General features: G+C 46.4%; 1 protein-coding gene across 3 annotated transcripts; it reads left to right on the forward strand.

Moving 5' to 3' along the window:
- Positions 1-298: 298 nt before the first annotated feature.
- Positions 299-24,561, forward strand: CSNK1E (casein kinase 1 epsilon). Of its 3 annotated transcripts, none has more exons than XM_062588011.1 (11): positions 299-519; positions 4,775-4,862; positions 10,992-11,102; positions 11,266-11,414; positions 12,098-12,326; positions 19,156-19,326; positions 20,936-21,084; positions 21,613-21,805; positions 21,919-22,058; positions 22,468-22,533; positions 23,077-24,561. In XM_062588011.1, the coding sequence occupies exons 2-10, from the start codon at positions 4,787-4,789 to the stop codon at positions 22,498-22,500; spliced, it is 1,251 nt and encodes a 416-aa protein (XP_062443995.1). In that variant the 5' UTR covers positions 299-519; positions 4,775-4,786; the 3' UTR covers positions 22,501-22,533; positions 23,077-24,561. The 3 variants fall into 3 exon arrangements, with proteins under 3 accessions (XP_062443995.1, XP_062444006.1, XP_062444016.1); XM_062588022.1 differs by having other exon boundaries at positions 23,196-24,561; XM_062588032.1 differs by lacking the exon at positions 23,077-24,561 and adding an exon at positions 22,658-23,070.
- The last annotated feature ends 1,159 nt before the right edge of the window (positions 24,562-25,720 follow it).

Below are 25,720 nucleotides of genomic sequence, written 5' to 3' on the forward strand. Positions count from 1 at the left end.
CCAGCTGAGGAGACGAGACCCCGCACCCGGGGGCGATGAGCACGGCGATGACCGAGGGGAGAGGACCCCCCACCTCCCGCCCGGAGGCGCCGCGGGCCCTATCCCGGCGCTGCCCCGCTTCCCCGCGGCGCTTGTCGGGGAGCGCCGGGAGCAAAATGGGCGGCGGGCAACGGCGGCGGAGCGCGGCGGGCGGTTGTGCCTTTAACGGCGGGCGGGCGGGAGGAGGAGGAGGAGGAGGAGGAGGGCCGGAGCTGCGCTGGGTGACATCAGTGGGTTTGGCTCCGGGGCTCAATGGAAACTGGGTGAGCGCCGGGCTGTGCCGAGCACACGCCGGCTGGAGGGGACGGCGAGCGGGCGGGAGGCGGCAGGCAGCGCCGCGCCGCGCCGAGCGAAGGAGGGACGCGCCGGGCACGGCCGCCACCAGCCCTCCCCAATCCTCCGTCATCCTTCCCGCCGCGGCCGCCTGGCGCCCTGACAGCCGGCGGAGCAGCAGCCCCACACGGCCCCCTTCCCGGCAGGGTGGGTATGGGGGGCGCCCGCCTCCATCTTGGGGCGCAAACCCCGGGGGAAAGGCGGCCCCTCCGGCTCTTTGTGTGCGCGGAGGGAGGGAGGGCGGGCGGACGCGCGGGGGGGGGGGGGAAGGGAGGGCAGGGCGGCCGGCCGCGATGGGCCGCGCCGGGGGCCGGGGCACAGAAGCGCCTTTGTGGGGGCGCAGGGAAGGGGGGCGCCCCCGCGGCCGGGGCTTTCGGGGGTGCCGGCGCGGCGGGGCTCGGGGAGCCGGGTGGGCTATGGCGGCGGGGCGGGCGGGCGGGTGGAGGGGGGAGTGGGCGGCGGGTGGTTTGTAACGAGGGGTCGCGGGGGGCCGAGGGCTGAATATCCTGGCGGCCGGGAGGCCGCGGGGATCCGCCGCTGACGGCAGCGTCTCTTTGTAATATATATATATATATATATATTTATATATATATATACATAAAACACACACGCGCAGATGCCTTTTGCCTCCGCTCTCCCCTGGCCTCCGGTGATCGGTGGTTGTGGGGGTCGGTGGTGGGGGTGGGGGTCTTCCGTAAGGCACCTTTATAAAGTGTAATGCCTGACGAACAGGGTGTGTGTGCGTGTCGGTGTGTGTGAGAGAGGCTGGGGGGTGCTAGGGCTCAGCCTTGGGGGGGTGACGGTGGTGGTGGAAACGGGTCTTCCCTTTTGTGCACGGCAGAGATTGGCGGGGAGGGAGGGGAAAGGGGATTTATCTCGAACGATTTGCGCCTCCCGGGGTGACTGTGGCGAGGAAGGGGGAGGTAATAAGGAGTCCCGTGCCGTTTTCTATGCCTTTTTGTTACCCATCAGGAAAAATTAAAAAACAAAAAACAGAGTAAGGCTGTCTTCGGGTAGCGTTTCGCCTGTAGGGACTGGGGGCGGCGGGGGGGATCAGGGATTTTTGTTGTTGTTGCTGTTTTGTTTTCCTGTTGTGGCTGTTTCTTCCTAAAACAGTAGTCTAAATGCACGTATTTGCTCGGGGAGTGTGTGTGCTCCCCCCCCCCCCCCCCCGCGCCGTATCTGCTGCTAGATCCTCTCCTTTTGTAACTGAAAAAGGCCGGGGGGGGGGCTTGAATCTTTTTCTTTTTTCTTCCTTTTTTATTTTTTGCCAGCTGAAATTATTTTTTTCTTTTTGCGTACCTCTCGTTTTATTCCCTTCACACACAAACACACACAAGCCATGTAAAGCCTTTATGATCTATGGGCAAAACAACCCCCGCTCTACACACTTCCCCTTAAAGCCGGAGCTGCGTTCAGCTCGGCAGCCTCCATTATGTAGCTGCTGAACTCGCTCCGTATTTGGTTTTCTTTGGCCTTTGGTAGCCTAGGTGTCTTCTCACTTCATACCTCTTCAGGTGGAGCTGAGATAACTCTCTTTTTATTTGAAATGGTTTGCATGTCCTCTGTTGGAAACTGTGCTGATACACCAATCAACTATACTGTGTGTTTATGTAATGGCCTTTGTGCATGTATTTTATATTATATAAAACGGGATTGGTGCAAAACTCTGTGTGGAACCAACATGGGTGGCCACATAGTATTTTTGAAGCTATGTAGTATATTGTAGGTGTCTGGGTAATGTGGATATTAATGTATGCAAACACTCATGCAGAGCATGCTTGCTTTAAGGTTGTATGTGTGTTAATCCCTTACAGAAAACTAAATGGTTTAACTAAATGATTGCTCTGCAGCCCCTGGGAACATTGCCTTGGCTGGAAAGTACAAGAAAGATGGCAGGGCAGGGGGGAATAAAGTCTGATGGTGGTGGTAGGGGTAATCTTCCTTAAATAATACGTATTCATACGTTATTTTATATATAAACATATAAAAATACATATTTTCCTCCTTACTCTTTTTGTAATAGTAGACCTGAAGATCATATGATAAAGGCAGAAGCTGTAGATGGTGGGGTGTGTGTGTGAAGTAGGAGGCAGCCAACAAATCTGGTAAATGTTTGAACTCCTAGAGCAATTGTTGAGGGGTGTCCATGTGTCAGTCCATGTGTCTGTCCTGCCCTCTTACCATGAGTCCATACTCTTGCTAACTGGCTGTCTTCCACCCAGGTTTTGTGTGTGTGTGTGTCTGTGTGTGTTGTTGGGGAGGAGATAAGGCAAAATGACAGCTGTATGTGACCATGACTCTTCACTCCATTATCCTGCTGTCCCCCACTTCACCCTGGAGCATTTTTTAGATTCCCCTTTGGAGCCTGTTGCTTAATCAGCTAGAAGGGCTGCTGCCTGGGTGTGTGAGAAACCCTTCTTAACCTGGCTCCTGTCTGTCCCAGAAGGGTGGGACCAAATTTAGGCTTGGGACTGTGGCATTGCAGAGCACTAACCGCTAGGCCGCTGTGCCTGGCGTGTAGTGGAGCCTGCTGAGACCTGCTGCCCAGCCTCTGCAGGCTGCTAGGCCCTAGTTGCCCAATTGAGAGTTGGACCTAAACAGAAATGCTAAGGGTAGCAGACCTGGGCAAACACAGCAGTGAAGGAAGGAAGCTAAAGAGCTTTCTTTGTGATGGTAGTGTGACAGGTTCCTGGGGACACAGACCTTTGATCGTTTATTGGAGTAGGAGTGTAAGCGAGTCGGATATATGCTAATGTGGTTATACAGAACAGCAGGCAGCGGATAAAAATCATGTCTGTTGCTGCGCCCTCACACAGGTATGCCCGCCTCCCTGGTTCAGTTCCCAAGGCTCTGCCTACATTCGTTGTAGTAAGAAAGTCAGAAATAGCCACAGGGTTTTGTAGTCTTTAGACGCATAGAAACCCACATGCATGAGTAAATAGTAGGTTAGGGGACTCCACCTCGAAGTGTTTTGTATGTGGTTTCTGGTGACAGGAGCTCTGCTTTCAGGGTTCACAAATGTCCCTGAATGCCTTGATAGGATTATTTCCCTGTGCGTCTCTGCAGCTCGTCCGTTCCTCTTTCTGTAATCCCATCTCCCAGGGCACAAGCAGCAGCTCTGGGTTTATAGTATGCCTAGAATTCTGGAGCTGTGATTATTTTGTGTGTGTATGTGCATGCGCGCGTGCATCTTGCTCATGGTGACACAGAGCAATTCCTTCTGTCTGTCTTTTCTTCAGTGGTGCTTCTTTCCCACCATGTTCCAGCAAGGGAAAGTTCCTCTCATCTGCTTGTGAAAACATGAATCATTCCTCACCTTTCCTGTCCCCAACAGACTCTGTGTCTGCGTTCTGTACGCTAATAATGTGGCATTGCATAAATTAGAGTGGCAGATTCTTCTAAAAGGAGCTGCATTCTCTGTGTTGGTGGATGGTGGCCATGGAAAGGATGAGGGAGAAGAGGCTGTTAACAGGGGAAATTCTGGAGCAGAGGCCTTTGCAGCAGCAGGGCATAGTTGAAGTTGGATGGTGGAGCAAACTCTTGACTGTGGGCCTTTTACCTAGTCATTTCTCTGAGAAAGGTGAGTAGGCTAAGTCTAGGTATGCTGATCAGTGTAGCAGGCTAATCACTTCAAGTAGAAGGACTAGGAAAGGCCTGAGCTGCTAAAAGCAAGGTGTCAGCAGACCAGGGTAGATAACGCAGAGAGGCTGTGCTAAAGCAATGGAGGCAATGATTTCATCAACAGAAGTGTGTGGAGATAGCAAATGGTGTTCCTGCTCAGTGTGGGCCTCACCAAGCTCAGTTTGCTGTGGTGTTTCCACTTTGCCAGCCCCCACCCAGAGACAGTGGAGTCACTAGCAGAGAGTCTGTTTCTCAAAGCCCTTGGTTTCAGTGTTTAACTGCCCCAGGGTGCTGGTCCAGACCTGGGTCCTCTGACCCAGGGGTTTATGCCCATCCCTTCTGGTATCTCGTGAGGTTAGAATTGTCCTGGTGACAGTTATTTTAGGTTACTGTGGAGAGAGCTGGTACTGCTCCTCATAGTGTGAGCAATTGCCCACTGAAGTATCTTTAGGAAGGGTTTCCAGCTCCCTTAGTCTCTGAAGAAAAATGGTGGGAAAGAGGTTCAGTCTTTTTGCATTCCCATAAAGGGAACATAATCCTGAAAGGGTCATGTTCATGCAGTATTTCTAAGCTCCTGCTATCCTTAGATATCCGTGAGATAAGGACAGGTAATAGAGCCTATATAGAAAATGAAATATTTCAAAATAATAACTGTATCTAGACTCTGGAATACTGGGTGAAGTGACAAACCAAAGTGACGAGGTCTCTCCTGTAGTCTTATATTGATTCAGTTCCTGTTTCTGCTCTGACTCTGCATTTTCTTTGCTTCTTTTTTCAGCACGACTGAACCATGGAGCTTCGAGTGGGGAACAAATACCGTCTGGGCAGAAAGATTGGCAGTGGTTCGTTTGGAGACATATACCTAGGTGAGTGTGTGCGTCTCTGCCCACTTGCCTGTGAGGATACGTGTTTCTCTACTATAGCATTGTTCTTTGTGCTTGTTGGTGTTTGTAGACACCATGTAAGGTTGGAATAATGGAGAGGAAAACGAGCATCAAGGAATACTGCTGATTGCTGTTGGTTTTTGATGGCAAAGGGAGTGGGATGAGCTCATCTTTGCCTGACAGAGGAGATACACTGATGTTTGATGTTTGGCCAAACTGATGATAAAGAGTTGGACTACTGAGGGCATATTTGTCATATACTGTATGCAGCTCTCTTGCTTTCTTTTTTTTTCCTGAGCTTGTGTGTTTGTATATAAACTCCATAAAAAGTTGTTGGTGGAAAGGGTGGAAAAGCTTCAGGGTGAAAAGAATAAACTAATGAGATGGTTGGCAATGGAAAAAAAAATGGTCCAGCAGATGTGAGAGAGAGGTCTGAGACAAGGAGGTGTAAAACAAGCGGGAGAGGCTGGCCCAGTGAAAGTGCTGAGGTCCAAGTCTATCAGATCTGTAATGGGTAGGATGAGATTAAGAATTACTTCTTGGAGTGACCTGTATGAGGTCAGTGGATGGTGCTTTGTGAAACCTTGGGTTTCCTCTTACCACAAGACTTGGGGAAAGTTCTCCCAAGCCAGCATCCTGATGTGTAGATGGGTTCCCTGGTAGTTTGTCCACTGATGTTTTTATTGGCTCAAACTATTTGGGGCTGGGTTGGCGAGACTATCCTGCAGCATGATCCATCCCTCCCTGAAAGCTGGAGAGTCTTTACTTACTGTCCAGTTTCCAGCATTGCCTTTTCAGTTGTAGTTCCTCAGGCCAGCTGAATAATTGTCCATTCTACTTTGTGTTTGCACCCTTTGGTTACTTACAGCAATTATCACATGTTCCTTGACTGCTTCTTTGCTTGGTTGAGTTGTACTTTTTTTTCCCCTCAGTATATCCACCATTTTTCATTCTTGTTGCTCCCCCACCCCTAAATTGTCCATCTGCTCATCTGCTGAGCAGCAGGAAACCTACTTAGCATTGTAGGTGTGGCATTTCCAGTGTTGGACAGTAAAGGGCTACCCTTATGTGAGTGATCTGTAATGTGATGCCATTGCATAGACTGCTTTGGGTCTCCTTGGCTTTCCCCATCACCAACAGCGTCAGGTTGCAGAATTGGCCCTAATGTGCTGGCAGCTGTATTGTATGGGACCTCTTCTGGGTTCTGCAACATCTGTCCATCCCTTCCTAAGTTCTTTTCAGTGTATACTTTTGGTTCAGTTTAGTCTTCTCTGTGTTTGTAAATCACCTCTTGTTTTCTGCCTCTGGCTTTTATCTCTAGTTCTTTCTGGCTTTATTATTCTCTCCTGATTGGTGTTGGCAGTTCCTCTTGATTAAGTATCCTATGGGAATCATTGCTAACAGGCTTTGTTTCCACCTTTATCCAGATCACGAACAAAGATGATAAATAACAGATCTGGGATCCCTACTCACTGTATACTGCCTTCATTGCAGCCTACTCCTGTATATCACTCCTTTCTGGCCCTTCAGCCTGCTAGTGTGTCAGGTGACAACACTTTCAATACTTAGGTACTGGGGAGCAAGGGGTGATAATTTGTTAACCTGGACACAGCATTTTCTACGTATGCTAATGGGCTTGAAGCTTCTTAGACCCTCTGTGAGGCAGTATAGCATGCCATCATCTTGCAAAGTGTGGAGGAAGAAGGGAGGAACTGAGTGGAGAGGCCTCACCCTGTGTTTCTCTACATCCCATGACAGGTCATTCACATGTATAAAGGAGGCATTTAAAAACATTGGCTCTTGTGTGGGGATGTGACTTCCTTGCCTGTAACTAGAAAGCATGAGAAACAGAGGAAGCTCCAGTGCTGTGCTGTGGCAAGCACAGCAGGATTCCTGAGTTGAAATTGCAGAGTTCAGCCAAGTTACTTGAATACAGTATCAAAGCTCTTGTGATGCTCATTGAGGTGCAGGTCAGTGTGTTTTGAAGCAGTGACAGCGAGACTTCTTGGAGCCTGGGTGACTCCCCAGCCTGGAGGGATCAGGCATGTTGTCTGTGGTAGTGTGTCTGGAGGACGCTTATGCTCATGTTATCCTCTCGCTGTCTGCTTCTCAAACAGAGACACTCATTCACTAGAGTTTCTCTTCTGCACCAGATTTACCTCATAGTCTTCCTTTAATAATGGTGTGGAGATAGAAGAGGCACAAACAAGCTTTGTATGGGATGGTAAGTGTGGGCTATATAGTTTATTCTTAACTTCTCTCTTTCAGAATACTAGTGTTTACCCCCACTCTGTAACCAGTGGGTGCTGTGTGCTGTGCTGCCTGGGATTCATTCTTGGGTTTCCTGTCGGAAGGAAACTTGAATTTTCACATGGACATACACAAAGGATGGACTTTCCTTAATCCTAGGCTGGGTCTCAAACAGCAATCAATGTCTTGCTTCATGTTCCACCTTGAAGGATATATACACTGAGGAGTGGATTCCCCCTGCATTGGCTGGGGAGGATGAGAAACCGGATCAGACTGTCTGCAGGCCTTGGCCATCCTGTTTGCCTATAAAAATGCTCACCCGGAAGAATGAAACCCACTTTGTAGAGGAGCTGCTGAGAACTTGGGGCTATCAGAGAAGTGCTTTGTTGGAGGTGCTGGCAAAGAGGCAGGGCAGGAATATCTGGACTTCCTGCAAATCATCAGGCTTGAGATCCACTGAAAGAGCTGTTTGTGGCCCTGGGCTGCTTCAGCACGATGGTGGAGAGGAACTAGGGATTGTGCTGCAGACAAAGCATGCTGGGACACTGTTGGCTTTGGACAGTTCCTGGTTGCAAGCTCCTCCCTTGTTGGGAGGGGAGTGTGTTTCCTTTGTTTCCTGGCCTGTTAACTCTCTCTCGCCCTATCTGACTTCTTCCATCTGTTCAGCAGCCGTCCTTTCTTCCGTCCTTTCTTCTGTTGCTAAGCTGGCAAGAGAGGAGTGGCGGGGGCTGAGGGGGGGGGAGGCTGTGGGGAGAGTGGAGACCATGTCTGTTGTCTTGCCTGATGCGAAAGGAGGATGGTGTTTATTGTATCAGACATGCAGCAAGGCTTCTGCGCTTTGAAAAGATCCTGTTTAGCAGGTGACATCGTCTGTCCCCGGGGCCCCGTTTCAAACAGCTTGTGATGAATGACTTGAATTTGTGTAGCCCCCACAGCTGAGCGAGACTGTGGGTGGATGTTAGGAATTATCCCCAGTCCTACGTATGTCTCTCGACTGGCTGAAGCTAGGCAGTCTCTGCAGCATTGGTCTGAAACACGTTGCTTTCCTGCCTGAGAGTAGCTTCTGAGGAAGGAGCAGAAAACTGTTGCTTTTGTATTTATGTCTTTTTTTTTTTTTTTTTAACCACCATCTTTTTTTAAAGCACAGAACAAAGGATCAGAGGAGACTCTTGTCCTTGAATTTCCTTCTGGCTTTGTGTAGTCTGTGTCTAGGTAGACTCTGCATCTCCAGCCAAAGAATGGTAGAGGGAGGCACCTGAAGGCACAGAGGGGGCTGAGCTCGAAGTGCTTAGTCAGTGTCCCTTCAGCAAAGAACTGCTCCTTGTTACAGTTTTCATATCCTAGGCTGCACAGCTGTTTCTGCTTTCCTTAGGAGACTGACACCAGTGGAGGCTGTGGAGGATGTGGGGCAGAAGGCCATGTTGACTATTTGAATGGCATATCCAAATATTGTGCAATCTATGTTTTCATGATGTACCCCCCACCGTCCCTTCCCTTTTCCTGCTTTGTGCCCTCACAGATATCATACTCCACATGCAAACAGCATAGGGATACATTGTCATCTGCCTAAATGTGCAGGGTGACATGGAGATGAGAACATCTTCATTTTTTCTCTGTTCAACTTCCTTGGGGGTGTCACTCATGCTGTAGCTGCCAAAAGTCAGCGAGACTCACTGTTGTTTGTGTGTCAGCAGATGGAATGGGATAGGGATAAAACTGCCAGGGAAAGGACATGGGAGCTGCTGCAGAGGATTTGTAGAAAAGTCTCCACAAAGGCAGGGGAAAGAGAAGGAAACACTCCTACCTTTTTGAGTATCCTGGAGTGCTTCCATGCTGAATGACAGACAGTGATTGAACACAAATGTAAAAAGTAGAGGCTAGTCCAGGGCCATGTTTTTATACTGATCTGAGCCCCTCCACCCACCCCTTTCCAGTTCTTTTCCTCTTGCCACCCCTGCTCTGTGTAAGAAGGCCTTGTGGTAGAGTGAAGGGAATACATACACAGACTTATTTTGCTGGCCAGTAGTTTGTAAGTGGAAAATGTCAGCGTTTCTCTGAAAGTGACCCTTGGACAAATGACTAGTTCTCAAGAGGACTTTCCCCCTTCCCTTCTCCTAGATCTTGAGTAAAAAGATTTATTAAGTTCATCCTGTTGCTCCTCCTTCCCCTCCCTCAGAGCACCCTAAATAATTCTTCTCCCTCCTTCATGTTTACAGCCTTCAAATATTTGCAGGCTGTTGTCATGTCCCATTCTTCCTCCCCACCCTACTTAGTTGTATCTCTTGTCTATGTTACATATTTAGCTCTTTTAATCTTTCTCAGTAAATCAATCCCTCTAGGCCCTGATCATTTTTGTTCCTCTCTTACAAATTCCGGTCAGCTTGTCTGCCTCGACCTGACGCTGTAGCATCTAACTGATGTATTTTTGCTAGCAGGGAGCCCTTAACTAACTCTGTGTAAACGCAGTGCCAGATTTCTTCAACAGGAAATGGATCTTCTTAGGATCCAGTGGAGAAAGAGTCCAGTAATGTGAAATTTTCCTTTGCCCCTTTGGTGTCTAGTTCTGGAGCTGGTGTGTGAAAGAGGATGGATAGACAGATTTATATGTACCCATTTCTGTAGACCCTGAAAGTGAAGGGTAGAAAATTCAAAGGGATCAAGAGGTATGAATTAACCTGATCTACCAAAACTAACTAGATGGTATCCACAAAACATCATATTCAATTCCAGCTTTTGTTCAGCCTGCAAGTTCCAGAGTAGTTTATTTTATGACAGTTCTCATAAGCTGTTACTTCTGCTGTTTCATAAGCTGTTACTTCTGATTTGTGTTTGAGTGCAACTTCTAATAATTGCTGATGTGAGGAAAGGAATGTGTAAGCGTGTGTGCCATTTGATGGGGGAAGAAACAAGTTTTGAGTGCCATTCCTGTGACCTGTGTACAGATCTTTCAGTTCTTTCCATTTTAGGATGATGCGAATGATGTGAAACATCTGGAATCCTCTCAGCTAATACCAGAAAGACTAGCCTGTCCCTCCTTTGACACTGTGCTCTGGGACCAGAGTGCTGGCTTCCATGTCTGGCAGCTTGCTCGCTTTTTAGAAAGAAGCGTGTGGGGAGGTGGTTTTGTGTCATCACGAACTATCTAGCAGTACCTTCAACAAAGGCGTCTGAGTAGCTTAATTCAGTACTGGATTCAGTATATTTCTTCACGCTTCTAATTTTGGATATAACAAATGTTGTTGTGTTGGCAAAAGATAAAGGCATTATTAAAGCCCCGAGGAGAGGGAGAAGCTGGAGATTTGGGAATTGTCTGTGTTGAGCAGGTTAGGACTGTAGAGAAACCAGAGGTAGCTAGGAGTGTTAACAATGTCTCCTCCTGAACTAATTGGCTCTGTTGAAGCTGTGTGGCTTCTGGGACCTGAGGTAACTAATAATTTTACTTGGGGACGATGTACTCTATATCTCTGCCTCGGGGTCTGGCTTGGGTTCAGAGGTTAAGTTTATGATCGGGGATAGTTAAAATTCTACTCATTTTAGTTACTACTGATACAGATTGTCCTCCCAAGGTTTGGTACTTAACCTGTTGAGATAATGGGGTGGTTGACAGATTGTAAACTGTTGTCCTAGCCTGTCTGCAGGATGAGAGCTGATTCCCTCTTTGTGTGCCGTACTGTAGGCTTGTCTTTGCAAGTGGCAGTGCTATAAACTGTGTGAAGTTCAAGTGGCTGATTCTCTTTTCTTTCACAGAGGATAAATTCTGAGGCAAATCTTCAGATTTTGGCATCTGCATGGGCATTGTTAAATGTGTTTAGCTTCAGTAGAAACTTGTATAATCTTCATTTCATCCTCATTTGTGTGCAGGAGCCAATATTGCGACTGGTGAAGAGGTGGCCATCAAATTGGAATGTGTCAAAACCAAGCATCCCCAGCTCCACATTGAAAGCAAGTTCTACAAGATGATGCAGGGAGGAGGTGAGAAGGGGAAGAAGGGATGGGGCTAGGGGAGTGCTTGAAGAATGAAACTATTCTGGAGAGTCTTGGAAAGGAAATGGCTTGGTATTATATATGATCTTCTCTGCAGGGGATGCAGCAGTTCTCTGTTCCGAGGGCTTATATTTTTTTTTTCTTTCCTCAGTGGGTATCCCCTCCATTAAATGGTGTGGAGCAGAGGGGGACTACAACGTGATGGTGATGGAGCTCTTAGGGCCTAGCCTGGAAGATCTCTTCAACTTCTGTTCCCGCAAATTTAGTCTCAAGACAGTTCTGCTCCTGGCAGACCAGATGGTGAGTTTCCTCTAAAAGCATTTGTGCCTCCTCTCCTTTTTCTGTGCTTTTTTTTTTTTTTTTCCCTATCCCCTCTGCTCAAGAACTGGTATATCCCAGGCTTTTTTGTTTAGCAGCAAGTGGCTTCTGGGTTTTTCCTTCTTGGTGAAGCTGGGAGCCCAGAAGATAGGCATTACTGACTCTTCCTGATCTCAGTCCCTCCTCTCTTTCCCCTGCCTCTCATCCTGTGCTAGCATCGCATGCATAGATGTTTTTGTCCATGAGGCGAATGACTGATACTGCTATCTGTATTGACTCAGCTGCTCATACCCTGAGTTTAGGCCCCTTAGTTGTTCTGTTCTCTCTCCTTACCCAGTCTAAGTTTGAAAGTTGACCAGTGTAAATTCTGTAGCTCAAGTTTTATTAGTTTGTACAAATTTGCTTCCTGTCTTTTCTTGTGATGCTAACAGTGACCTATCCAGCTTGAGGAATGTGCTCTTGTGCAGGGTTGTATTCCATTTCCAAATCCTTCCGCTTCTGGAGGGTGGGAAAGTGCATTTTCCCTTGGCTGTCATTTCTGATGCTCTCTGCAGTGTGTCCCCTTCCTTGTTCTGACAGGCCAATGTCCTGGATAGGATAGGTTTGTAATGGTGCGGCTATCATAAGCCTCTTTCTCACTTTCCCGCTATTTTTTCCACCTCCAGATCAGCCGTATTGAGTACATTCATTCCAAGAACTTCATCCACCGGGATGTGAAGCCAGACAACTTTCTTATGGGGCTTGGCAAAAAAGGCAACCTAGTGTACATCATTGATTTTGGCTTGGCCAAGAAATACCGAGATGCCCGGACCCACCAGCACATCCCTTACCGGGAAAACAAGAATCTGACTGGCACAGCCCGCTATGCCTCTATCAACACCCACCTGGGAATCGGTGAGCCTGCTGTCGCGTCTTGGTGAGGCTTTCTGTGGGAGATTGTATGTGCCCAGTGGGAGGAGTGGTGGCTTCTCTACTGAAGGTCGCAGAACTCCTGTGTCTTGAATTTGAGCCACTTCTAGCTCATGAGAGCGGGCATTGCCCAATAAGGGGGGCACTGGCCTGGGACTCCATAAGGCTGTCAGATTCTGTGCCTGGCTCTGCTGCTGACCTGTGCAGGGATCATGGGCAAATAACTTAATGTTGCTATGACTCTGTTACCCCTCCTGCCTTTTGTGGCACTTGGAGCTCCTGAAGGCAGAAATTGTCTGCTGGCATGTGTTTGTGCACTTTTTAAATACTGTGGGGCTCTGTATCAGCAACAAGGATGTGATCTCCCGAACTTTACTGCTACTAACTCTGCCTTGTACAATTTTTGCAGGCTGATAGATGTGTAAAGGAGGCATTCACAGGTACTAAGCCTTTAGGGGTATGTGTAATTGAAACCTCTCTTTTGTTAGCTCTTGAGTGCCTTTGTCAGTGGTGTTTGCTTCTTGTTTGTTTTTTTGTTTGGGTGTATTTTTTTTTCTTTGTAACTATAAGAATTGGAAGATAGAGGCCCATTACAATAACGTGATAGTCCTGTCATCCACCACTAAGGGCAGGAATAGCCATCTACTAGAAATGCAGGAGAAGCTGAAGATGGGGGTGGGTGAGAAGGGAGCAGTTTCCTACCTCCTGGACATTCAGATTTTGTGATAATGAGCACTGTCTTTTTTGGGCCTTCAAAATGCATAGGTGTCTGTAAACCAAACTGCCCTGTTCACCATTGAGAGAGATTGTGAAACAGCTTGAGGGAAGTAGGGCTCTGCCCTTAGTTTCTGTGACTAGTACTGTGGTAATAAAACTATGCGAGAAAACAGTGCTGAGAGTTCAGCCAGGTCTTTTACTGCTGATGGTCCAGGGCATGGTCCCAGGTTCTGTACGTACCTCACGCAGGTCAGTACCCAGGATGCTAACCTCGCTTAAATCCTCCAAACTCTTGTGCTGGGAATGAGCTCTTGGATCAGAGACTCTTTCTCAACATGTCTGATTGCTGTGATGAACAGAGATGAAGACCTCTCTTGCAGTTTTTTCTTCCATTCCCTTACAGAGGGCCTCTTTTCCTGTGTTGACCTGTTTTCTCCTGTTTGGGCTAAGCTTTGCCTGTCAGCCACAGAGTAGGAGAGTTTCACAGTTGCCTACAGGGTCCTGATTAGCAGCAGTAAAAGTCGGCTGTGAACAAACTTTGTTCTGCTGCTGACTGGCAAATCTGAACAGCAGAAACTGAATCTGTCTTGCCTGCAGACTCAGGGAAGCAGCACCTTGTTGTTGCAGCTCAGTTCATGTTTGGGAGAGCTGCTTCTGAAAAGTATAAGCTGGGAATTTGAAAATCGGAGTGGAGAACCCAAACCTTTAAACAGCTTTCACAAGATTTCACGTCCTCATTCTTACTAGGGGAAAGCTTGCTATTCTCCTCTGTTGCAGATGGCTTCTTGGAAATCTGGAGCTGTGATTTTTACCTGCAGAAAATACAGCAGGTTCCCACTGTTGTTTTCTGGTAATATGGTATAACTATAGGCTGAGAACATGTCATTTGCACTGATATGGGGAGCACTGCATGTTGAGAGTGGGTTGTGATCTCCTGACCTCTTCCACATAGTAAAAATAGTTCTTGTAGAGCTCTCTGAGTTGGCCTACTGTATTTTGGCCTGACCTGCTTATATATAACTGACTCTCCATTGAATTCTCAGTCAAGATTTCCACAGCCATGGTAACTACCACAAGGAGACATGCGCAAAATAATTCCTACTGCTATGTCTGTCGACCCTTTTGTGTGTGCCTGCTCTGTCTGAACTGAGCACGAGAGACTAAATGTCTGGTTGTGCAGGGGGGTTTGTTTTTAGTTTTTTGAAGGCCTTCATTATTCATACTACCCCTAACTTAGTCCTTCGCTACTGGCACTTGGCTAGTGTACCAGGATGAACAAACAATGTCTGAACACTAATCCAAGAGCAAATTGCATTGGCCATCAGTCTGAGCACAACAATCTCTCTCATCATCCCCTTTGCTTCCAAAATTCTGGGTATGAATTACTCTGTGCAACAGGTTTCAGACGTATTATCTCCACATTGCAGATAGTTGCCCTGAATCACAGAAAGGTTACCTGATTTGCCTGGAGGAAAAGGGATGGTGGTGTCAGAGTTGCAGCTGGAGTTCCTGTTTCTCCAGACCTTGCCACAGGGTAAATGACAGACATGTTTGTGAGTTAGCAGCATTGCCATGGGAACTGTCACTCTGAATTCTTTGACTTTTCAGTTACTAAATTCTCCGATGTAAGGTTTCATTAACGTAATTTAGGGAGAGGGAAGGAACCAGGTGCTAGGATGTTCATGTGACAAGAATAGCAAGCAGATAAATGCCTTTATTTGAATGTGCAAGCTAAGGATTGGGCATTCCAATGTCTGGAGGAAACGCATTCTTTTTCTAGTGACTGGGGAAAAAGTAGGAGGCAAGATTGGGGAGGGTTTCCACAGCTGGAGAATTGCTGTTGGGGGAATCACTAGATTGTGCGTGCTTTGGTTCATGCATTCCAGTCAATTTTCACATGCTCTAGGGATGAGAGTCCCTTGCACCCTCTGGAGCTTGTAAAGTCCAAAATAGATGCCTGGGGTGCCCAGGAGACAGTCTTGGAAGAAGCCTGGTGGATTCTGTCTGGAGAAGAGGAGACTAGGAGTGGGGGCAGGTCCTCCCTGACTGCATGTTCTAGATAGTATCAGTTAAGGCTGTGCAGGTCCTGAAGTTCTTACAGTGGTCCTGCTCCCTGTCACCTTTTTCAGCTTTTTGTGTGCTATTAAAGGCTATTATGCTATGGGGAGAGAAAGGGGAAGCGTAGTCCCAGAACATACAAAATCAAATCTGAATATGTAATCAGGAGAACATGGCTTGGTTAAGACTGCTTGCATCTGGAGTGGCTCCAGTGAAGAGATCTGATTTATAGGGATTCCCGCATGGGAGCAACACTATTTTGGGAAGGGTTGAGGGGAAGCACCTTTCTGGGGACCAGGAAGGGGTTCTGACTGCAAAGAAACAAGTTTGGTCCTGAACTTTATCTGAGGTAGCCAATCCTCGATCTCTTCTCCTTGCCTGAGTATGTTTTCACCAGGCAACTCACCTTCCTGCTCCTCAACCCTGACTCAGCTCCTGCTGGGGACCCACTTTTGGAGTTGCAGCGTGGGCTGGCTGGGAGCCTCCCTGGAAGTAGGAGGAAACTGGCACTGCATCTCCGTGCCGCTCATAACTACGGTGGGGGGAATTCCTTGCAAGGTGGCTGGATTTGAGGTGCTGTACTGGGTTGTGTGGGAAGGCAGCCTTGGGTTTTATATTGGAGTGGGTTTCCTGAGAGAGGGAGGAAAGGATCGGTGTCTTATGAAAGAGGCAGTCCGCCATCTATTGTAGGAAGAGCTGAGAAGCTGAAATAACAGAGAGGAAGTGCAGCATGGTGTCACAGGTTAGGTGCAGGTCATGGCTGTAATGCTGCTTCTGAACTAACTCGCTCTGTACATGCGTTCATATCACTTGTGTTTCTGTTTTTTCATCTCAATCAGTAAAGTGAGATGCTTTTGCCTGCTTCCTAGAGATGCTGTGACAGTGAGTCAATGATAGTCAAGCCTTTAAACGTGAAAGGTGGTGAGATTTAAGTAACGTTTCTCCAGAGTGTAGAGGTGAAAAACTTTATTCCCCTTTTGCTGTCTAGAGTTAGCAGAAAATTAATGTTATCTAGTGTTCTGTGACATATGAGGCAAGGCAAAAAGAAAAAAATTTGGAGATAAGCTTGAGAATGTGTGATAGTAATAAAGGATGAAATAGAGAAACGAGATGTAGGAATTGTTGTGTTCCTTACCACCACCAAGATTTAACCCAGGATCTTGCAGTTAGGGTTACAGGTGAAAGAAATCTGCAATTGTTTTGGGATCTGCACAAATAATTCCAATATAATTGCTTTGCAATTGTGGCTTGTCATGCTGATGATTCAGGCTCCTCACAGACTTCAATCTCACTAACATTGTTGAAATGGGCTACAATGACCAGATGTACCTGAGCAATGACACTTTTGGGGATGTCACATTTAGCATTCGTCATTTAATAACTGTTCTCCTGCTTACAGTTCTTTTTCCTTGTTTGTATTACTGGATTAGGACACAATAAAGGTGTATTTGTGTGTGTATCACGTATACTAGTGAGCTTTTCAGTTTGTTTTTTGTAACCTATCTCCTCGCTTCCAGTAAGGGCTTGTAGCGTCCTCCATAGGCTTTAGTCTTAACCTCAACTCTCTAATTCTGATTGTTCCCAAATCACTAGGATTGTGCCCAGGAATTCCTATAACATCTCCTGTTCTGGGCCGAGTCAGCAGTTGTGATCAAAGCTGCTCTGCTGCATGTGAGTGGAAACGTGGTCCAGCCTAGCACTAAGCAGCGTGGAGTTCAAGCAAGATTCTGGAGGCAGGATCTTGATCCATTCCTAAAAGGCAAACTTGTCTGTCAAGAGGGTTTCTGTAGTTCCTCCCCTATCTCACTACTCCTCCAGACAGGGACACCCAGAATTGCAGGCTTTTAAAGCTGCAATATGGACAAGCCAGGGGCTGTCAGGTTGCAGAAGAGACGTTGCCCTCATTGCTCGTGCTTTCAGGCCACTCTGGATGTATGTTCTGACTCCATTTCCACAGGCCTCCTGTCTCAGTTGGGAAGTGGGTTATTAACAAATACTATTTTACTTATTTATTTGCTGTGCTTGGCATGTAATGCAGCCCTAAGTGGGCGCATGCATCCCGGCCTTAGCCCAAATGAAAAACTGTGAGTTTCTTTTCCATGCTCTCTGTATAGTATCTAAGCATCTTCCAGACAGTTATGTAGCCTGATGAGATTAGGAAGTATTAGTCCCTTTAAAGCAGGGAACTTAAGTAAGTTAGTGAGGTCAGAAAATGCTGTTAATTCTGCATGCTCAAATTAAGACATCTAGGGTATCTGCAGGGCTTCTTTTTCCTCTACTCTCTCTTGGAACACTCTACATTTTTATTGCTTTTCCCGTGCTATGAGCCAGAGGTGCGCTCAGCTCAGTTCTGAAGTGATGAAACCCTCCTTTTCTTCTGCAATCATAGTGCCTTTTATTCTTCTTCTAATTTATATTTAATTTGCCAATCCCTCTAGCCCTCAAAGACGCTAGGAAGCTGAGAAGGATGCAGGAGAAGGAAATGTCCTCAGTGACATCTGTATCGGTGACCTACTACAGCTTCCTTAGTCAGGTTCAGTTAAGCTAGCAGAGTAAGGGATATCTGTAGTACTCCTTTCTGTTTGGATGGGGCAAGTTGTAGCGCCTAATTGATACAGAGAATTAATATATAATCTGCAACATCTTACAGGACATGACACTGCAACAGCACATTTTGCTGAATTCAATGGGTAGATCTTTAGTCTCTCCTCTAACCTTGTGCTTTCCCTCAAACCTTATTTTGCCTTTCTCTTAGCTATGCGGGGTATTGTTCTCTTCCTCCTTTTGCTGAATGCCATTGATCCTTAATCAAGAAGAGGAGCAACCCTGTTAAGCTCAGCCCTGCAAAGCTGTAGCATGCTAGCAGCAGACAGTGCTGTGTAAACTTAGCTGCCAGGCTCTGAGCAACCCTCACCAACAGGTGTGCAACCTGCAGTTTTTAAGTTGATAATTTGACTCATTTTCAATGGTTTACCTTTTTTGCCCTGTCATCCGTAGGGTAACTTTGCACCTGTCTTCTGGCTAGTACTTTCTTCAGTATATATGTGTATCTTTTTAACTGGGTGGAGAGAAAGGGGAACTGGAGTAAGAGCTTCTTGGTAAAATTTGTAGATGAATTTGTATGCATGTTGGGGGATGGATGGGAACAATGCCATGCTTTAGTTATTCAGTCAACATTTTCCATTGCTGAGCTTCTGCCATCAACTCCTTTTGGGTGGAACTTGCAGTTTGAAATGGCTTGCCCATTTCAGAGAGTAAGTTCAGAGTGTGTGAAGTATTTTTGTTTGGGAAACTTAGTAAGCATCTGAAGATGAGCTCTTAAAATGGAATATTAAAGCAACCTTTGTTCTGAACAGAGTTGATCAGAATGCCAGTTACAGTCTTCCCCCTTTGGAGGGAAAATTCTTTTGTTCAAACTATACCTCTGCCTTTGTGCCTTTTTATCTACATCTTTAAAAATTCAAGCAAATCAGGAAACAGTTTTGCACAATATTACCTGTTACGCTTCTCTGAGTTATCGATAAATTTGTTTAACTCAAGAAGGGATCACTATTTCCTCATTCTACCCTGCATAATGAGTATCAGCAGGTTAATTGGAAGGTGTGTTTGCAAAAGTTGTATTGGGCTTACCTCTGCTAGCTTTGTCTTTCTGCAACTACATCTGCCATGACTAATCTCCAGGGTTAAGTATTGCTCTGGATGGAGAAGTGTAGGTGACCTTCCTTTTTGACTGGGAAGAACAGGTAGGCAGTGTTGCTGCATTTTTTTTTCTAAGCTATTGAATATTTGTGTGAATTATAGCTTGTCCAAGTAGGGAGGTAGTCAGAGGAATTATTCATTTATGTGAAGTGGTTTGGGCTGTATGTGGAGAGAAGTGCTTTAACTCTGCAGTAAGGAACATCCCATAGGAACTTGTTTTGGAATTTCTTCTACAAGTCTGTCAATCCTTTGATTCCATGTGCACTTCCACAGCTGTGCAATTGCCAAAACAGATTTGGTTGCCTCTCACTCCTTGCCTCTGTGTAACTTCCTTCTGCAGAACAAAGTCGCCGTGATGACCTGGAGAGTCTGGGCTATGTGCTCATGTATTTCAACCTGGGCTCATTGCCCTGGCAGGGCCTCAAGGCTGCCACCAAGCGCCAAAAGTACGAGAGGATCAGCGAGAAAAAGATGTCAACGCCCATTGAGGTGCTCTGCAAAGGGTACCCTTGTAAGTGCTCTAATCGTGATGGCTCTCTTGTCTGGTGCATAGCTTTCTTCTGCTGGAACCCCATGGAGTCTGAGACACGAAGGGCATAGCTCAGTACCCCTAAACATTTGGCAAGGACTCACATGTGCTGTTGATGCCAGTGAAGAGAAAGTATAAAAGGCCTATGATGATACATTTTGATATAGAAGTAGATGATGTAGATATTTGGGGTGTTACTAAGAATGTGAACATGCTGAGAAGGGTCTGTAGGACCTCAGAAATGATTTGGAAAAGAGATAGGCAGCAAGGTCGAAGAGTATGCTGATGGTATTGAGTTACTCAGGATAGTAAGGATGTAGGCTGACTGAAGAATCCCAGAAGTGACTGGGCAGTGTGGTGTCAAATGCAGTTCTATTCAGGTAAACATGGAATGATGTATGTGCGGGGAGAGTAGGAGGATCAGTCTTCATGTCGCATGTAAAGTAATAGGCTCTGAGCTGACCATTACCACTAAAGAATGAAATCTTACAGTTGCAGTGTATGATTCCGTAGCCATGCTTAGTGGCTATAGAAAAATGCAAATCAAATATTAAGAATTATTGAGAGGTAGAAAAGCATAAACAGTATGCATAAATCTGTGGCCCGCCCACGCTTTACATGCAGTGTATAGTGCTGATCCTTCCCTCCGTTTTGGAAGGGGTAAAGTAGAGCTGGAAAAGGTCTCAAAAATGAAGGAAGTGGTCAGAGGTGAGATGATTTCTATGTAAGAAGTAGCTAAGTGGGCTGGAAGTCTTCAGTCTGTGAAACAGAACTAGAGGAGAGATGGTAGAAGTTTGCGCTCTCCCTGTGCCTCCAGAACTTTAGGTGAGACTACTTGCTTTTGGTTTTTCTTTTCTATTCCAATGCAAGAACACAAAGGCTGTGTTTTTTCACACAGCTGGTAGTAGACCTGTAGAACTCCTTCCCAGAGGATCTTACAGCTGCTTAAAGCTTACAGGAGTTACAGGAGGTATTGGACAACTACATGGAAGAGATCTACTGAGGATTATTAAGCCCTTAGAAACCATATCCAGCTCAGGAAATCTCTGAGCTGAAAATAGGTGGAAGCTGGGCAAATATAAATGGAAGTTTCAGATGTGCTTGCCCTGGTCTTACTCTTCTATAGCTGTCCACTTTTGGCTACTGTTCAAGACAGGCTACTTGACCAGGAGGATCTCTACCCTGAGCAAGTACAGCTCTTATGTAATTTTCAGCCACTCCTGTCTGTGCTGCTCTGGACTGCATTGGTCATCTTCATACCACCTAGGCCTGGCTTCCCAAATCTTAACTCCACCTGTCTTTTAGAGATGTGTTCTTACTCTTCTTCAGCAGGTTCTGTGGCTTACTACTTCTTGATTGAAAAAGCAGACAGAAAAAGAGTGATGTGCAAGCGTATCTTTCAGTTAAAATAAGGATGGGCTCTTCTCTGTGGTCAGAGTTCTGCAGCCAGCAGATTCCTTTTTCCTCTTTACACTGCTCTGTGCTTGTGTTGTTCTGGTCTGGCACATTGCTGTTGAAAGGCTGTGGTTGCCCAGTGGGACTAGGGGATAGACTGTGTTTAACAGCCAACTGTTTTCTCTGACCTTTCCAGCTGAGTTCTCGACATACCTCAACTTCTGCCGCTCACTGAGGTTTGATGACAAACCTGATTACTCATACCTGCGGCAGCTCTTCCGCAACCTCTTCCACCGCCAGGGCTTTTCCTATGACTACGTTTTTGACTGGAACATGCTTAAATTTGTGAGTGTGTTGGGAAGGGGCTGGAGGGCAGGGGTTGATTCCTGGCATGAGGATGGGGGAAGAAAGACAAACTGTCTGTCCTTTGAGTGACTGCATTTACCCATAGGGGGCATCTTGAAAGGAGGGACCAGGCAAACATGCTGAAAAGAGGTAGAGTTACTCAGTGGTCTTAACCTGAGATTATTTCTACTGTTGGATTAGTGAGTGTGTCTGATGCAGCATGTGTGTCAATATATACATAGTTCTATAACTATGTGTAGTTAGAAAGGTTTTTTCAGATGGAGAAAACCGCAGTCAGAGATGTGGATTGCAGTAGCAGCTATAATGCCACATTATTTCTCTTGGGTTCATGGAGGAGACTGAAACTTTTTGGGTGAAGTGGAAGATGGTTGGGGAGAACTTGTTCTGGGGCTGGAGCTCTGCCCTGTGCTATACTTTCTTGGAATGAATTTTCTAGCTGGGGTTGCTGCTCTTTTTCTACCCTGCCTGACAGCTGTGCATGACAGAGTTTTCATCTCTCTGCCTCAGGGAGCAGCCCGCAACCCTGAGGACATGGATCGGGAGCGGCGAGAGCACGAGCGAGAAGAGCGGATGGGACAGCTCCGGGGTTCGGCTACACGAGCGCTGCCCCCTGGCCCACCTGCTGGAGCCACTGCCAACCGTCTTCGCAATGTTGCTGAGCCCATGGCCTCCACCCCCACCTCCCGAATCCAACAGTCCGGTGAGTGGGCTAGGAGAGCTGAGGCTTGGGGAGAGAGGGAGGTCCCCTTTGTTACTGACTGGAAGCTGAGTGTTGAATGATGTTCTTGCCTCACGTTTCTCTGCCTCTGATAGGAAACACATCTCCCAGAGCAATCTCACGAGTGGACAGGGAGCGGAAGGTCAGCATGAGGTTACACCGAGGAGCTCCTGCTAATGTTTCCTCATCTGACCTCACAGGACGGCAAGAAGTGTCACGGATTTCAGCATCACAGGTGAGTCCCTGCTGCGATATACATGGCCTTGGCTTACCTGTTCCAAAAAGACTTAACGGCCCCAGAGTGGTTTTTACCTGACTTGCTGGTGTTGATGTGAACGCAATGCCTGAAGCACCTACTGTGTGTTGAGGGGAGTGGAACCAGGTGATGCCATCACTATTCAGTTACAAATTTTCTAGACACCATGTTCAGTACAGTCTTCTTAGCTTTGCTTTGCTCAGAGCAAACCTTCGTGTGTTTGTCTTCCAGACCACAGTGGTTTGGAGAAGTAGAATGGTAAACGTGGGAGGGAGGCTGTCCCATAGAGAGAATGAGGCGAAGAAATACACAGCCTCTCTGGTTTTGTGTCCTCTGTGTCCTTTGCTCGCTCCCAATTCCTTGACCATTCTTCCTCTCTCTTTTCTAGACAAGCGTGCCATTTGATCACCTTGGGAAGTGAGGAGCAATTGCCACTGGACCAGTGTTTGCTTAGGTGAGTCCATCCTCATGCTTGGGGTTCCCCCAAGGAGGGAATTTTTGGTGCTCGACATCAGATTGAAACTTTGCTGCTGTAGGATATTGGTGCATTTCCTTTCCCCTTTGTCTTACCTTGACAGGATGATTTTTTGGCTTCAGAGGGAAGAGTAAGGTTTGCTGGCAAAGCCTTGAGGATGTGTTATCTTGCATGTAAAAGTATCTTTCCTCCATTTCTCCCAGAGGGCAGGGAGGGCAGAGGAAGTGCCAGGCTAGGGAGCCATTTTGTTAGTTCTTAATGAATGCTTTTCTGGCAATGTGACAGTGTTGGAGAGGAGGATGCTGAGCAGTGTCACGTATGAGATTTTTGTGAGACTTTGCGCAGCAAGTGAGTGCCCCTTCAAGGGGAAACAGCAGTAGCTGGACAGCGTAGCTCTGAGGGGTGGTAGAAGCATAAAAGAAAAGGATAATTTGGTCTGCTAAATTCCATTTGGCATTGGACATGCTGGGAAGAGCCTATTTTCTTCTAACTTTTTCTTACCTTTTTCTTTTTTTTCCCTAGTGTCTTCACTGTATTTTTCTTTTAAAAAACAAAAATCCAAAAACAAACAAAAATTAAAAAAGACAAAAAACAAAAAAACAGATTTTTTTTATTATTTTTTTTTTTTTGCCAATGACGAGGAGTCAAGCTGCGCCTCCATGCTGGTGCGAGCCGTTTCTGAGATGGCCACCTGCGCCCCCAAACACGATTGCCTCCAAGAAGCTGACGACGTGGGAGCCATGCAGGAACACCTCTGCTGCCTCTGCGCAGCTGCCCCCCCAGCCCCATCCTGGCCCTACCACTGCCCCCACTGGCTTCCCCCAGTTCCCTTTCCTGACCGTCTGCTCCTTGTTTAGTGTCTGTCTTTTTTTTTTTTTCTTTTTTAACCTTCCTCTGCTTTGCTTTTTATTCTTTTATTTTTTCAAATCAAATGGTTTCTAGCTATCTAAATTTTAACTTTGCTGTCCTTTTTCTCTGAGGGCAGGGGTGGATGTTTCTTTTTTTGCAGGAGTCTTATGGGCTGGGAGGGAATTGGATTCCAGCCATGCTTGATGGTAAAGTCTTTTGAGTTTTATCATTATTATAACAAATTATTTTCTCAAGCATGAAATGAATCTTAAGCTGTGAGAGGGGGATTGTAGCAATGGCCTAATCATATGACTCAGGCTTCCTTTCCTCGAGTGGCTCTTCTGTGTTGTTTTGGGCTGTAAGGGGAAGTGCCAGACTTAGGATCTGAGCAGTCCTCATGCACCAAAGGATGTGTGAAGAGGCACCTGGTTACAAGGAGGATGAGAAGACTGAAGCTGAAAGACAGGAGGATGCGAACCCCCTTCCCCTCCCTGCAGCAGGGTCTTTTTTTGTCTAGCTGTGTGGGTTTTTTGTCTTGTTTTTGTTTTTTTTTTCTTTTTATTACAACTTGTTTTAATTCCTGCAGAGAAAGTGTGGGACTCAAGGAGAAGAGAGGGGCACACAAACTGGAGTTGAATGGGTTTTTTTTCAGAGCAGTGGCTCTTCCTCTCTCCATCTCAGCCCTGAGTAAGATCCAGCATACATGCACAACCCCTTCCTGCCCTCTTCTCCCTGACCCCCAACTTTACTTCTTTTTAAATATAATTTAGGAATACTCAAGCTGCTTTGTAGCACTTGGGGCTTTGAAACACAATGATCACCACTGCGACCTATGGCCTGTAGCAGACACACTGTCACTGTAGTGTGGAGCCAATGGGTTGTTGGCAGGGCGGGGAGGGTGGGGGTTAATCTTTTTGTTTGTTCGTTTTTATCCTTTCTATTTAACACTTTTTTTCCTCCTTATTTTTTTCCTAATTTATTTACCCCTCTTACTGTCTCTCTCTTTTTTTTTAATTAAAGAGCAAAACTTTTTATTACTTTGTAATTTAAAAAAACAAAAAAAAAACCTGAAGAACTTTGGGGGGGATTTTGTACTTTTTTCCTGTGTAAATATTGGACTTTTTTGAGCTTTATCGTGGTTGTTAATTTGAAGTAATAAAGTAGAAAATGATAAAGTGATGCCAGCATCTGTTGTTTCTTTCTTCTCTGGCATCTCGCTTGAAGTGACGTCCTACAGGCTGGAAGTGCTGAACCTGTTCCGAAGTTCCAAGAACGAGTTTGATCAGAGTTACTTGGGGGGGGGGGGGGAGCAAAGGACTGGAGCACCTAAAAATAAGTCTGACCTAATATCTGCAGTTGCACTCGCTCTACATGGCAGCATTGGAACCGTGAGAGCAATGTGAAATACGATTTGGGATCTCCCGGTTCCTGGATCTGAGCCGCTTGTGTCCCACGCGTCTGGCCTGGAGGAAGAGAGCGATGGGAAGATTTCCGCACCGCTCGGTTTGTATGTGCGCTGTCTGCCTGTCGGAGTTCGATTTCTCTGTGCTGCAGCAGCTGCTGAAGGTAGATCCTGTGTTCTGTGATCACTTTTTCTTCCTCTGTCCTCAAAAATCAGCGATTGAGGAAAGGGAAGGAGAGGGGAGAGAGCTGCACCCGTAGGCACCTAAAGGCAGCACAGTGCCTGATGCAAGCGAGAAGCTCCCTATAATGTGTTACCTGCTGCTTTGGTGTCTTTGGCCCCTGGTGGGTAAGGATTTTTGGTTTTGATTGCCTGGCCTGTCTGGCAGGATATTTGTTAAGTTTTAATACTGATCTATTATCTTTCTAAATCTCTGCTCAAATAGCTAAGCCTCTCATCCGGTTTATGCAGGGAAGCATATTTCTCAAAGGCTGTAAAACTCTTGAAATTGATTTTCTTTTTTTTTTTCTTTTTAAACACCTGCTGTGAATAAATGATGAGCTTGATGATTTCACAAGATCTTCCAGGCCTGTGTATCTGTTAGCTGAGTGGGGGCTTCCAGCTCTTCAGATGAGTAAGAGGAAAAGGAAGACGAGGGTAACTCATCCATGTGTCTGGCAGCTGTGAGGTACTGTTCTGTACCCTCCATCCTGCACTACTCAAAAGTCAGTTTTGAGGTCCTGTTACTGTCCACCTATATGTGTGTATATTTATATAATTTTTTTTTTTTTTTTTTTTTTGAGGGAACAGGAAGAAATTAAGACTTTTCTCAATCCTGCTTTTGAGGAAGAGGCATTCCTGACAGGGTAGGTAGAAGTGCTGTAAGGTCTGCAAGCTAACAGTGCTTGAAGATAG

The sequence above is a fragment of the Rhea pennata genome, chromosome 1, assembly GCF_028389875.1.
Source record: "Rhea pennata isolate bPtePen1 chromosome 1, bPtePen1.pri, whole genome shotgun sequence".
NCBI classification, from domain to species: Eukaryota; Metazoa; Chordata; class Aves; order Rheiformes; family Rheidae; genus Rhea; species Rhea pennata.